The 15,535-nt window shown below is 40.7% G+C and overlaps 1 protein-coding gene across 1 annotated transcript in view; it reads left to right on the forward strand.

Annotated features, from left to right (window-relative positions):
* Positions 1-15,535, forward strand: part of NOX5 (NADPH oxidase 5) — a 62,666-nt gene that overhangs the window by 37,020 nt on the left and 10,111 nt on the right. Inside the window, 1 exon segment of the mRNA XM_053595558.1 lies at positions 11,312-11,462. Within this exon segment, the coding sequence (XP_053451533.1) occupies positions 11,312-11,462 (151 nt within the window).

A 15,535-nucleotide genomic window follows, 5' to 3' on the forward strand; every position in this document is an offset into this window, starting at 1 on the left:
AATCAAGTCAGACAAAAAAAAAAAAAAAAAACCTAGTCTTGATATGCTGATCCATCCTGCCAGCTATACTTACTGTTGTCTCCCCTCTCCTCATGAGGCCTTCAACATCTTTTATTTTTAAAAGCTTTTTATTACAAAAATGCTTAAACATACACAGGACCAGATAGAACAGTATAATTCCCATGTAGCCACAACCCAACTTTTGCAATTGCCATGCATGATACACCCCACATTTTATACTATGACTAAAGTGTCAAAGTCCATTTAAACATCATGCCATCTCTCTTCTAGAAAATATGCTATGTGCCCCCATGTAAGTGCTCTCACATTCTTTGATACTTATCTCATGAGGGTCACACCCACAACACATGGACACAGCATCAGTGACTGAAACACTTTGAGCTTTACTGGCTTTAGCAATTAGCTCTCCTTGGCCTTGCAGTCAACCTTGAGATATCATTTGCATTCCTCCCCCCACTTCATACAAGCAATAATCTGTACAGAACAAATTCAGCCGGTGCCCTACTCTTTTGAGCCACAGGCGCTGCCCTCTTCTCCAGCATTTTGTAAAACTTTTGAAATGTTAGCATGCTTCAAATATGCAAAAAGGATCCCAGGTTCTCGCCTGGGACAGAACCTGAGACCATTGTTTTAAAGTCGCCACTGCACACCACTGAGGTCTGGGACTGGTGTGGCAACTACAGGGATCAAAGCTGAAAATCTCAAACACTATGTAAAACTCAAGGCAGCACACTTAATGGTCCATTTTTTAAATGTATTAATTGGAAAGTAATTGAACTTACAGAAAAGTTTCATAAGTGATAAACAACAGTGTACCCTTTGTCTAGATTTGCGTATTGTTAATGTTTTGACCTATTGTGATTTCTCTCCTCTCTCTTTCTGTCCCTCCCTCTTTCCCTTTCTTTTTGCTCTACACACACACACACACACACACAAAATACACATACATTCCTGAATATTTGTAAATACATCTTACACATCATGCACTTTCTCCTTGAATATTTTATTGTGTATTTCTTTCTTTTTTTATATTATATATTTCTTAATAAAAGACCATTCTCTTACATTTTAATAATCTCCTGTAAATTTATCAATGAAAACTTACCATTGCTATGAAACTTTTAACTCACCTCTTATCCATATTCCATTATTGTCTATCTGGTAATATCCTTTGTGGCTTTCAAAAAATATATCAGTTACAGGATCCAGTCTGGAATTATATATTTAATTGTCATTTGTTTTTAGTTTATATGAAGCAGTTTCTCAGTCTTTCTTTGTTGTTTGGCATGGCCATTTTTAAAGAATATATTCCATGAGCCATTTTTGTAATCTCTTCTTACCTGGAAATTTTTCAGTGGCATTTATCTTGCTTAGATTCTAAAGGTTGTTTTCATAATTGTGAGTAGTTTTAGGGACCTTAGGAGTTTTCAGGACTAGTCTTGTTAGACACAAGTATATAAAACAACAAAAAAGAATAATACCAGAGATGCAATTCTACGCGGAGAGAGACCTCTGATAGTCAAGGGAAAGTACATGAGAACAGGCAGGCTGGAAGTGTGCTTCCATGTGGGTAGAGACAATGGGGAAGCGAGGAGACAGGCAAAGAAAGGAGCTGTCCTCACTGCTAACTCCTCCTATGGAAGCGGGCGGGGTGTGTGGGGGGGAATGGGGGGAGGATCAGGAGTCTGGGGCTAAAGAGGATTCAGTGAGGGTGTGTATGTGAGCAATGCAAGATGACACAGGGCTTCATTTCAGTAGTTTGTAATCTAAGCAAGGATGCATTAAGGGTTATAACGAGTAAATGACTGGCTAACATGGGTAGAGCAAACAAACACATACTATCAACAAAAGTGACATCTTCCTTTTAAAAGGTATAGAGTGGTGTTTTACAACCTTTTTTTAATCTCATGGAACACTTGAACCTATAGTTAAACTTCTGTGGCACACTTAAACTATGTTGATCCAAAACATGAGTGAAAAAAATATGCATATTGTGTTTTGAACTTTTTTGAAAATAATTTGATTAATGATCTTTAAAATTTTTTGTGGCACACCTAAGATCTTCTTGAGGCATACACCAGTTGAAAATCACTGGTATAAGTCAGGGCATGGTGGCTCACGCCCATAAGCCTAGCCCTCTGAGAGGCCAAGCGGGTGAATTGCTTGAGCTCAGGTGTTTGAAGTCAGCCTAAGCAAGAGCAAGACCTCATCTCTAAAAATAGACCAGTATGGTGGGCACCTGTAGTCCCTGCTACCTGGGAGACTGAGGCAAGAGGATTACTTGAGCCCAAGAGTTTGAGGTTGCTGTGAACTATGACACCATGGCACTCTATCAAAGGCAACAAAGTGAGAATTTGTCTCAAAAAGAGAGAGAGAGAGAGAGAAGGAAGGAAGAAAAGAAAAAAGAAAATCACTGGTATAAAGGAACCACTAAGAATTACAGTGAAAATTTAGATAGTAGACAGGACAAAAATCACAAAACCTTTCATGGAGGCAGTAACCATAGGAGAGATTCAAAACAAAAGGCATTGCTAAATATAATTTCAACTATGCTTGTTAGATGTTACATTTATGCTAAAGAGAAGCCTGCTCCCTAAATCAGTATGCATTTTGTTATGCAGGTCGTGGTTCAGCACAATTGCTCCATAAAATCGAGTTAGCATTTTAGAATGTTGGAAAATGGAGAGGGAATTTGGTAAAAAGAAGAAAAATGGAACAGCAAGGTGGAATGTTGTATGGGATGGAACGGAGGCTGGATCTGAGAGCTCTTAGGGGCAGAATAGCCTAAAAGGGATTTGGGGAGAAAGAATTACTGGAAGGTTCTCAAGTTGTTTGCCTACATGGGTAAGTCATGTCCTTGTCTTCCTCGTCATTGTACAGGCCACTCTACCCTTTAATGACTTTTGGTAAACATGAATCTTTTTGAGGGAATATAGAGGGCTGGGTTGCTGCTGTGTGTATTTCTAGTTCTGTACAGATAAAAAGCATTCTCTACATGGGAAAGTGGTACTTGAGGACAATGTAGATCTTGAGGGTATAAATCCCTGGGCACATCAGACTTTCAAAGATTATATGAGGTCCTGAGGAAGAGAGAGCTGAATATAAGAGTAGAAGATCACAGTCCAGCTGGGGGTGGCAGGTGCTTTATCAGGTGAGTCTTTCAATCCAGTGTGAGAAGTGTCAGGAAGGACTGTGCTGGGCTAAAGGGAGCAGGAGGGATGATGGGGCCAGAAAGGGCAATGAGGGATCATTTAATTATTTTCTCTAATTTTAAATTTATTAAAATATTGATAGAATACATGAACATTTTATTTTTTAAAAAAAGATATCAATAAAATTCTCATTATGATCTAGGCCTTCAACCACCCAGCTTTCCTCTTTATAACTGATTATTTTCAAATTTAAAACTTGAAACAATATATGGAGAGCGGTCCTTCACAGATTTTGGCTGGGCTTGGAGGAGAAGGAGTGTAGTAGGTAGAATAAACTTTAGGGTCCTGCAGCAACTCTTTTTTTTTTTTTTATTAAATCATAACTGTATACATCAATATGATCGTGGGGCATCATACACTCGCTTCATAGACCATTTGACACATTTTCATCACAATGGTTAACATAGCCTTCCTGGCATTATCTTAGTTACTGTGCCAAAACATTTACATTCTACATTTACCAAGTTTCGCAAATACCCCTGTAAGATGCACCACAGGTATGATCCCGCCGATCCCCCTCCCTCTACCCACCTCCTCCCTCCCTCCCCTCCCTTTCCCACTTTCCCCTATTCTTAGGTTGTAACTGGGTTATAGCTTTCATGTGAGAGCCCCAAATTAGTTTCATAGTAGGGCTGAGTACATTGGGTACTTTTTCTTCCATTCTTGAGATACTTTACTAAGAAGAATATGTTCCAGCTCCATCCACGTAAACATGAAAGAGGTAAAGTCTCCATCTTTCTTTAAGGCTGCATAATATTCCATGGTGTACAGATACCACAATTTATTAATCCATTCATGGATCGATGGGCACTTGGGCTTTTTCCATGACTTAGCTATTATGAATTGGGCTGCAATAAATATTCTGGTACAAATATCTTTGTTATGTTGTGATTTTTGGTCTTCTGGGTATATGCCCAGCAGAGGAATTACAGGATTGAATGGCAGATCTATTTTCAGATCTCTGAGTGTTCTCCATATATCTTTTGAAAAGGAATGTATTAATTTGCATTCTCACCAGCAGTGCAGAAGTGTTCCCTTTTCTCCACATCCATGCCAACATCTCTGGTCTTGAGATTTTGTGATATACGCTAGTCTCATTGGAGTTAGATGATAATCTCAAAGTAGTTTTGATTTGCATTTCTCTGATGATTAAAGATGATGAGCATTTTATGTCTGAAGGCCTTGCCCAGCCTGCGATGGGATCCCTCGTTTTTTTCTTGCTGATGCATTTGAGTTCTCTGTGGATTCTGGTTATTAAACCTTTGTCAGAGATATACCCTGCAAATATCTTCTCCCATTCTGAGGGCTGTTTGCTTGCTTTACTTACTGTGTTCTTGGCTGTGCAAAAGCTTTTTAGTTTGATCAAGTCCCAGTAGTGTATTTTTGAAGCTGCTTCAATTGCCCGGGGGGTTCTCCTCATAAAATACTCGCCTAGACCAATTTCTTCAAGGGTTTTCCCCGCACTCTCCTCTAGTATTTTTATAGTTTCATGTCTTAAGTTTAAATCTTTAATCCAATGAGAGTCTATCTTAGTTAATGGTGAAAGGTGTGGGTCCAATTTCAGTCTTCTGCAGGTTGCCAGCCAGTTCACCCAGCACCATTTGTTAAATAGGGAATCTTTTCCCCACTGAATGTTTTTAATTGGCTTGTCAAAGATCAAATAGCGGTAAGTAGCTGGATTCATCTCTTGGTTCTCTATTCTGTTCCAGATATCTACTTCTCTGTTTTTGTGCCAATACCATGCTGTTTTGATCACTATCGATTTGTAGTAAAGTCTGAGGTCTGATAGTGTGATTCCCCCTGTTTTGTTTTTATTTCTGAGTAATGTCTTGGCTATTCGAGGTTTTTTCTGATTCCATATAAAATGAAGTAATGTTTTTTCAAGATCTTTAAAATATGACAGTGGAGCTTTAATAGGGAGTGCGTTGAAATTATATATTGCTTTGGGTAGTATGGACATTTTAATAATGTTGATTCTTCCCAGCCATGAGCATGGTATGTTTTTCCATTTGTTAACATTTTCAGCTATTTCTTTTCTTAGAGTTTCATAGTTCTCTTTATAGAGATCTTTCACGTCTTTTGTTAGGTAAATTCCCAATTATTTCATCTTCTTTGGCACTACTGTGAATGGGATAGAGTCCTTAACTGCTTTTTCAACTTGACTGTTGTTGGTGTATATAAAGGCTACCGATTTATGGATGTTGATTTTGTAACCTGAGATGCTGCTGTATTCCTTGATCACTTCTAGGAGTTTTGTAGTAGAGTCCCTAGTGTTTTCCAGATACACAATCATATCATCTGCGAAGAGCGAAAGTTTGATCTCTTCTGACCCTATATAGATACCCTTGATCGCCTTTTCTTCCCTAATTACGGTGGCTAAAACTTCCATTACAATGTTGAAAAGCAATGGAGACAATGGGCAACCTTGTCTGGTTCCTGATCTGAGTGGAAATGATTCCAATTTAACTCCATTCAATATGATATTGGCTGTGGGTTTGCTGTAGATAGCCTCTATCAGTTTAAGAAAAGTCCCTTCTAGACCAATTTTCTTGAGTGTGCTGATCATGAAGGGATGCTGGATATTATCAAAAGCTTTTTCTGCATTGATTGAGAGAATCATATGGTCTTTATTTTTTAATTTGTTTATGTGCTGAATTACATTTATAGATTTACGTATATTGAACCAGCCTTGAGACCCTGGGATAACACCAACTTGGTCATGATGTATAATTTGTTTGATGTGTTGCTGGATTCTGTTTGTTAGGATCTTGTTGAATATTTTTGCATCTATATTCATTAGTGATATTGGTCTATAATTTTCTTTTCTTGTTGGGTCTTTTCCTGGTTTGGGGATCAGGGTGATGTTTGCTTCATAGAACGTGTTGGGTAGTCTTCCTTCTTTTTCTACCTTTTGGAACAGGTTGAGTAATATAGGTACTAATTCCTCTTTAAAGGTTTGGTAGAATTCTGACGTGAAACCATCTGGTCCCGGGCTTTTCTTTTTAGGGAGGTTTTGTATAGTTGATGCTATTTCTGAACTTGATATGGGTCTGTTCAACATTTCCACTTGATTCTGGCTAAGTCTTGGAAGATGGCGTGCTTCCAAGTATCGGTCAATTTCCTTCAGATTTTCATATTTCTGAGAATAAAGTTTCTTGTAATATTCATTAAGGATTTTTTGGATTTCTGACAAGTCTGTTGTTATTTCGTCTTTGTTGTTTCTGATTGATGATATTAGAGATTTTCCTCTTTTTTTTCTGATTAGGTTGGCCAGAGGTTTATCTATTTTATTGACCTTTTCAAAAAACCAGCTTTTTGATTTATTGATCTGTTGTATTATTCTTTTGTTTTCAATTTCATTTAATTCTGCTCTAATTTTGGTTATTTCTTTTCTTCTACTGGGTTTGGGGTTGGAATGTTCTTCCTTTTCCAGTTGCTTGAGATGTCCCATTAAGTTGTTAACTTCCTCTCTTTCCGTTCTCTTGAGGAAGGCTTGCAGTGCTATAAATTTCCCTCTTAGAACTGCCTTTGCGGTGTCCCAGAGGTTCTGATAGTTTGTGTCTTCATTGTCGTTTTGTTCCAAAAAATTGGTGATTTCTTTCTTAATCTCATCTCTGACCCAGCTATCATTCAGCATAAGGTTATTTAACTTCCATGTTTTTGTATGAGTATGCAGATTCCTGTTGTTACTCAATTCAAGTTTTATTCCATGATGGTCCAAGAAGATGCAAGGAATAATTTCTATTCCTTTAAATTTACTGAGGTTAGACTTGTGACCTAAAATGTGGTCAATTTTGGAGTAAGTTCCGTGGGCTGATGAGAAGTGTGTGTATTCAGTTTTGTTGGGATGAAATGTTCTGTAGATGTCTGCTAAATCTAAATATTGGATGGTTAGGTTTAAATCTAAGATTTCTTTGCTCAGCTTCTTGCTGGAGGATAGATCCAACACTGCCAAAGGAGTGTTGAAATCTCCGACGATTATGGAGCTGGAGGAAATCAAGTTACTCATGTCTGTTAGAGTTTCTGTTATAAATTGAGGTGCATTCTGGTTGGGTGCATAGATATTAATAATTGAGATCTCATCATATTGAGTATTACCCTTAACAAATATGAAGTGACCATTCTTGTCCTTCCTTACTTTAGATGGTTTAAAGCCTACTGTATCTGCAAATAAAATTGCAACACCTGCTTTTTTCTGATTACCATTTGCCTGAAATATGGATGACCATCCTTTCACCCTGAGTCTGTGTTTGTCTTTTAAGTTAAGATGTGACTCTTGTATGCAACAAATATCTGGCTTGAGTTTTTGTATCCAGTTAGCTAACCTATGCCTCTTTAGAGGACAGTTTAAGCCATTCACATTAATGGAGAGTATTGATAAGTCTGGTGGAATTTTGGGTATCGAGTTTTTCAAAGGTCCAGTGGACATTTTTAATCCTTTCACCAGTGTGGAAGTTGGAGTTTGATCCGAAGTTTCTGAGTGAGTTTACTTTTGTGGTATAGGATTGGGTTGGTCATTGTGGAGGATAGTTCTGAGAATATCCTGAAGAGCTGGTTTACTTATGGCAAATTTTTTCAACATGTGAATGTCATTGAACTATTTAATTTCTCCATCATAACTGAAACTCAGTTTAGCTGGATACAAGATCCTGGGTTGAAACTTATTTTGCTTTAGGAGATTAAAAGTCGATGACCACCCTCTTCTGGCTTGAAAAGCTTCAGCAGAGAGATCTGCAGTTATTCTAATATTCTTTCCTTTGTACGTAATGGTTTTCTTTCGTTGGGCTGCTTTGAGAATCTTCTCTTTCATGTTAACTTTAGTGAAGCTAATTATGATATGCCTGGGGGATGACTTATTGGGGTTGAATTGTGCTGGGGTTCTGAAGCTGTCTGCTATCTGGATTTCTCATGTCTGGAAAATTTTCTTTCATAATTTCATGCAGAAGGGCCTCTGTGCCCTTCGAGGCCACTTCATCATTCTCTGAAATCCCAATTATTCGTATATTGCTTTTCTTCGAATTATCCAAGAGTTCTCTGAGTGAGTGATCCATTTTTGCTCTCCATTTCTCTTCCTCTTTGAGAGATTGGGAGCATTCGAAGACTTTATCTTCAATGTCAGAAATCCTTTCTTCTGCTTGCTCCATTCTGTTGCTGAGGGATTCTACTGTATTTTTCATATCTTTGAGGTCTGTAAATTCTTGCTTCAGTGTGTCTAAGTCTTTGGTGGTTTTGTCTTTAAATTAGTTAAATTCTTGAGACAACTTTTGAATTTCTCCTCGAATTCCTAATTCCATTTTATTAATCTTGTCTGCAATCCAAATTTTGAATTCGATTTCTGACATCTCAGCCAGTTGTTTATGAATGAGATCTTCAATCACATCTGCTGTATCTTTTCTTGGGGGGGTTGATCTATTCTGGTTATTCATGTTACCAGAGTTTTTCCGCTGATTCTGCCCCATGGTTATTTTACTCCCTTTGATTTTTCCCCTGGGGCTTTATCGAGGGCCCGTACAGTGTTGTGGCCTGAGAAACTGGGGCCCTGTCTTGTGTGGTGGGGCTAAGTGGTTCTGTCTTGTTTTCAGCTGATTTCTGTTCGATCCTATTGTAACATTTACTCTGGCTTGAAGTCTCAGCTGTGTGGAAAAACCAGCAATTAAGTCGCCCCGCCTGCCCACCTCTGGCACCAGTTGGAAAATGAAAATCAAACCTTCCTACAACCGCATACCCAGGGCACCGCCTGAAAAGTCCTCAGTCTATTAGTTCAGTTCAAAAGGTCCAAATCTATTGTCTCAATCGGCACCTGTCTCGGGTGGGAGAGTTCAAGAGGTCTCTGGGAACTGGATCACAGGGTTCTGGTGACTCCTCTGATATGGCTTACTCCAGTGCTGCATGGAGTCAGGAGGAGCCACCTAGCAAATAGATCAGTCTGGGAAGGTTGATGTCTCCTTCCCCACTTTGCCCCTCCATCGGACCCAGTCACTGGTATCTCTGCAGATGACTAACCCAGTTGCCTGTAGTGAACAGATACTCTAGGGGGTTGCACCTGCCTGAATTGCAAGGAAGTCTGCCAGGCCCCTGCAATCTGCCACTATCTAGCAGGAGGAGATGGGGCCTGACATCTTTGAGTGCTTGATGCAGGTGGTAGGAGGGAGGTGTTCACTCAGGCTTAGCCCCGTCCCTGATTGATGTTGCTAACAGAACAGAACAGAACAGACAACTTTGCGGGGTTCTGTCTCTGTTTCTGCTAAAATCGCCAACAGAAGACTGGCTGTTCTGAGTTAAAACGTCTTTGCTGCTGGAGGTTTGTGTCCGATTACCTCTCTGAGTCGGTCCTGCCCTGGAAGCTTCCCGGGTTTGTGAGCAGTGTCAGGCAAATCCTTTGCTCACTGGTGGCCTCCTCTGGTTGCTCAGGGAGACAGGGGGTGTGGCTTCAGAATATCCAGAAGTGAGCCATTTTGCTGTTAAATAAAAAACGGCTGTTGATTTGCCTCCAGGAACTGCCGCTCTGGTGTGGGCACCCAGCCGACCCTTTTCTCCTCTGTCTCGCGCCCCAGAGTCAGCACTGAGTGGTCGCAGTTTATGCTCTGTCCACACCCCTCCAGAGATCTCCCAAGAATCCAGACTCCTGGGGGGCAGGCCCCCAGACCCCCGAGTGAGAGAAGGGGGAAGCTAGAGTTTCATTCAGTTTTATGCCTGGCCGTATTGTTGCCCAGGGAGGGCTGCTGCACCGCACCGCAGGGAAGTGCCGCCAAGTGACTCTCCCTCAGCCGAGTGCCCTCTCCTCACTCGCATATCTCAGAGTCAGTGCTGACCAGTCGCGGCTCGGGCACGGTGCACTCCCCTCGAGAAATCACCCAAGGATCCGAACTCCTGAGGGACAGGCCCCCAGACCCCGAGTGAGAGTGGGGGGAAGCTAGAGTTTCATTCAGTTTTATGCCTGGCCGTATTGATGCATGGGGAGGGCTGCTCCTGCAGCAACTCTTAAAGAACCAAAGAGAGCAGAAACTATCAAGAAGCTCCTATTATATTGGAGCAGAAAGGTGGGGTTTTAAAAAGGGGGCATGAAATGATAACTACTGATGATTGGAGGCCCCTGAGGATGTGAGGCCTCACTATAGAAGGGGTCATGGTAGGACTGTCCTCCTGTACAGCTGTCTCAGGGGCCCTGGCTTGAACTTCTAAGTCATCTGGACTCATAAGTTAGAATAGGCTTGTGAGTTCTGTAGGGATGAGAGAATTTAACTTGCTGATAAAATGTTTTGTGTGAACCCTGTCCAGTCCTGCACAAAGTGGGGGATTGCTTGAAGGTTCCATGCCATTGTAAGGAATAATAGATATGACCTGCATTTCATATGGGATTGGTAGATAGGAAGTACTTTACACATTAGCTCTCAGTGTCTTTCAACACTCAAACACATTGTTAAGCCATGTGGTAGATAGAAGCCTGAGGTTCACACTGCATCCTACTTTACCCATAACACAGCTGAAGTGTCACAGATCATGGATACTGTTGCTTTGTGATGAGTTGGTGGATTGACCTGAAATTGGCAGAAACAGTATTATGTATTATTTGTTCAAGTTCAAAAGTTGTAAGCATCAGCATGAAAGTACTAGTTCATTAGGAAATAGCCAGGTCATTCCACACCTCGTCATGTGCACAGAGCATGCGTTGTCTCCATCAGCGGATCTAGAAGGCAGGTGCCCAGGTGGATGAGACAGGGCCTGGAAGGAGCCTGATGGTCAGCCTGCAGCTTTCTGTCTGACTCTTTTCCCATGTTGGGTAAGACCATGCAGAAGTCTAGACTGTAAGGCTGATGGGGGCAATGGCATGTAGGGGGCAGAGAGCTCATGCAAATTACCAAACCAGGATCCAGAATTGGGCTGAAGCCCAAAGCAAGTGCATCCTTGCAGGAGAAGTCTGAAGAGGTCTTCCACTGGAGCAGACCAGGCAGGATTGGGTATTCAGGCACCAAATCCTGCCTGAATATCACCAGATATTCAGCATACATGACAGTAAATGAACGCAAAGATCAGGCCCTGTGGCCACACTTGGGCCTGTATTCTGCCCTTCTTTCCAGCCCTCCTTCTTTGCAGAGCAATTCTTTGCCCTGTTTGACTCTGATGAAAGTGGTACCATCTATCAGGACCTGTAGGAGGCACTGAGCCTACTCATCCTCTGTAGCTGCACGGACAAACCCAAATTCCTCTTCCAGGTATCTGATGTTGATGGTAAGGACTCTTCCCCAGCATGGGCTGGAGTGGGGACAGCAGGGCTTCTCAGTGGGGACTAGCCTCAGTGAAGTGCCACCCAGGCCCACCAAGCCCAGAATGTTTTTTCCAGGTGAGGCTGACACTTCACCCCCATGTCCATCCCCTAGCACCCCAGCTCCTGTGTGATCCCTGCCTCCCTCTGGGGGCAGCAGGGACAAAGGGGGACTCAGGCTCAGGAGATAAATGCCCTTGATTCCACTTACCAAAATGTTCTTTTGCTCTTTTCTGTTTGAAAAAAAAAAATCGTGCTGCTTTTTCCTTATTATCAACATAATATGAGCTCACTGTGAACATTCTAAAGTACACAAAATGGCATAAAGAAGAAAGCAAAAATCACTCAAAGCATCTTACCACACTGCCTCTGAACTGGCCTCACGTATGTGTCCCACACACCACTTGGCTAAACAAAGTGAGCATATACTGTACATACTGCCTTTTTCATTTTAAAAAATCAACACTTTTTTTGTGTAAGAATATATTGCTTTATAGCATCATTTTTATTGTGGTAATATATATATCAACATAAAATTTGCATCTTAGCCATTTTCTTTTCTTTTTAAAGTTTCATATTACTACAAGGGTACAAATGATTAAGTCAAGTTGTTTGCATTTGTTAGGCCAAGTCCAAGTTGTAGTTGTGCCTTGTGTAGTTGTACACCTACTTTGGACCCAATAGGTGAGAGAGCACACCAATCCCCCTCCCTCCTGTCCCTCTCCTCCCTCTTGCTCCCTGCTCCCCCCTACTTGAATTTAATTGTGTTTTTCTCTCATGTGGGTATGTAGTTGTTCATCTACTGGCTTCATATTAACATTGAGTACATTGGATACTTGCCTTCCCATTCTTGTGGTGCTTTACAAAGGAAAATATTCTTCAACTCCATCAAGGTTAATACAAAAGATGTAAAGTCTCCATCTTTTTATGGCTGAATAGTATTCCATGGCATACTTAAACCACAGTTTATCCATGCATGGGTCGATGGGCACTTGGGTTTATTCTATATCTTGGCAATTGTGAATTGAGCTGTGATAAACTATCTAGTGAAAAAGTCCTTATGGTAAAAGGATTTTTTTTTCTGGGTAGATTTTCAGTAATTGGATTTCAGGATCAAATGGAAGGTCTACTTTTAGCTCTTTGAAGACTCTCCATACTTCTTTCCACAGAGGCTGTATTAGTTTGCAGTCCCACCAGCAGTGTCAAAGTGTTCCCTTCTCTCCACATCCATGCCAGCATCTGCAGCTTTAGGACTTTGTGATGTGGGCTATTCTCACTGAGTTTAGGTGATATCTCAGGGTGGTTTTGATTTGCATTTTTCTGATGATTAGGAATGATGAGCATTTTTTTATGTGTTTATTAGCCATTTGTCTGTCTTCCTCAGAGAAAGTTCTGTACATGTCTCTTACCTAGTGATAAATGGGATTTTAATTTTGTAGATTAATTTGAGTTCTCTCTAGATTCTGGTTTTCAGCCCTTTGTCAGATTTGTAAAATGCAAATATCTTTTCCCATTCTGCAAGTTGTCTATTTGCTTTAATTGTGTGTCTTTAGCTGTGTCTTTAGCTGAGCTTTTTAGCTTAATTAAGTACTATTTATTTTGTTGTTTTTGTTGCAATTGCCAATGGAGTCTTCTTTACAAAATATTTCCCCAGGCAGATATTGTCAAGAGTTTTTCCAATGTTTTCTTCTAGATTTTTTTTTTTGAGACAGAGTCTCACTCCGTCACAGCAACCTTAAATTCTTGAGCTCAAGTGATCTCTTGCCTCAGCCTTCTGAGTATCCAGGACTACAGGCACCCATCACAACACCTGGATATTTTTAGAGATGGGGGTCTCACTCTTGCTCAGGCTGGTCTCAAACTCCTGAGCTCAAGTGATCCATCCACCTCAGCCTCCCAGGGTGCTAGGATTACAGATGTGAGCCACCACACCTGAGTCTTCTAGAATTTTTATTGTTTTGTATTTTAGATTTAAACCTTTTATCCACCATGAGTCAATTTTTGTAAGTGGTGAGAAGTGCAGGTCCAGTTTTGGTCTTTTACATGTGGCTAATCAGTTCTCCCAGCACCATTTATTGAATAGGAATTCTATTCCCCAGTGTATGCTTTCCTTTGGTTTATTGAAGATCAGATGGTGATAGGAGGCTGGTTTCACCTGTAGGTTTTTCATTTTGTTCCAAAGATCTGTGTTTCTATTTTGTGCCAATACCATGCTGTTTTGATCACTGTAAACTTGTAATATACACTGAAGACTGGTAAAGTGATGCCTCCAGATTTGTTTTTATTACTAACAATTGTGTTGCATATATGGGGTTTGGGGAGGAATATTAGCCATTTGAGAGTGTACAGTTCAGTGGCATTAAGTACATTCACATTGTTGTGCAACTATCACCACTATCCATCTCTAGAACTGTCTCACCTTTCCAAATTGAAACCCTGTGCTCATTAAATACTAACTTCCCATTCCTCTTCCCCTAGTCCCTGGCCACTACCCTTCTGCTTTCTGTGTCTAAGAATTTGACTAGCCTAGGTACCTCCTATAAGTGGGATCATACTATATATGTCCTTTTGTGTCTGGTTTAGGTCACTTAGTATAATGTCCTCAAGTTTCGTAGCACATGGCAGTGTTTCATTCCTTTTTAAGGCTGAATAATATTGTGTGCACATACCCCATATTTTGTTTACCCATCGTCCATCAGTGGACATCTGGGTTGTTTCTTATGGGTGAACATTAGGAAAGTTAGGATTATGGGAATAGAGTTAGCTAGACATAAAAATGAAAAGATTGTTTGAAAGTTTTGTGATCAGGGTCAGGTCAGGTATGCAGGATAATGGGTGAGGGCATGAGACTTCACACAGAACATAATATGCTGGGGGCTTCATGAGACAGGTTGACATGAACATCAAAGGACTTCAGGAAAAAGCCCTGCAGTGGTCCTGCTGAAGCCAGAAAGGACCCCAGGAAAAAAGTCTGTAAGGGCCTGGTTGGGGCCTGAAAGGTCTTGGTAGGCCATTTTAAAATTAACTAGGATAGTACATACAGCTGCCTCATTGAGCAAGAAAAACTAGTTCCTGTGGGTGTGAGATAAGAGGATTCAGCTTCTTTCTCCTTGGCTCCTAATATGAGTAGGGCGTCAACAAATCTGGCCTACAGGAACACAGAGGATTAACTGTATTGCATCTAGCTCCAAAATCCATGTTCCCTTTTCCTTTGTTTTCTGTAATCCTATTAGTTATTGATAAATCTTTTAAAGAAGTAATGAAAATAGCTAAAGGGTAATCAGGTGGGTAATGGAGAATTAGGGCAGGAGAAACCCCAAGGATGACATATATTGTTATCATTGCAAACACCCATTTGTTAACAGAAGTAATAAATACCGAGTACATCCAGAATTTGGAGCGTCACTGTCTCTAGCACAAAAGACTTTGGCCCCCCGAGCCCACTCTGAAAATTCTACTTTATTTCCATTGTCTTCATTTTCTTCATTCCCTCGTCACTGATGAGCATTGGGGACACTCATGGGTTGTATGGGGGCTGACTCCCTTCAGTTTCTATCTTTTGGCTATTGTGAATACTGCTGCTATGAACATTGGTGTACAAATATCTGTTCTGAGATCCTTCTTTCAATTCTTCTGGGTATAAACCCAAAGTGAAATTACTAGATAATGTGGTAATTCCACTTCTAACTTTTTGAGGAACTACCGTCCTTTTTTTCCACAGTGGCTGCATCAGTTTACATTCCCAACAGCAATGCACAAGTATTCCAAGTTCTTCACATCCTTGCTAACACCTAGTATTTTCTGTTTCTTTTGGTAATAGTCATCTTAATAGGTGTGAAGTGGTAATTCACTGTAGTTACAGCATCATTTTTAGTGACCACATCATATTCCACTGTATGTATGATGCAGTGTAGTCTAGTAGTTAAGGTCTCAGACTCCAAGGCCAAGCTACCTAGGTACAAATATTAGATCCATCACTTATTGTGTGAACTTAGGGAAGCTGCTTAACTTCTCTGTGCTTCAATTTCTCTATCTATCA

Source organism: Nycticebus coucang, chromosome 6 (assembly GCF_027406575.1).
Source record: "Nycticebus coucang isolate mNycCou1 chromosome 6, mNycCou1.pri, whole genome shotgun sequence".
In the NCBI taxonomy this organism is placed as follows: domain Eukaryota; kingdom Metazoa; phylum Chordata; class Mammalia; order Primates; family Lorisidae; genus Nycticebus; species Nycticebus coucang.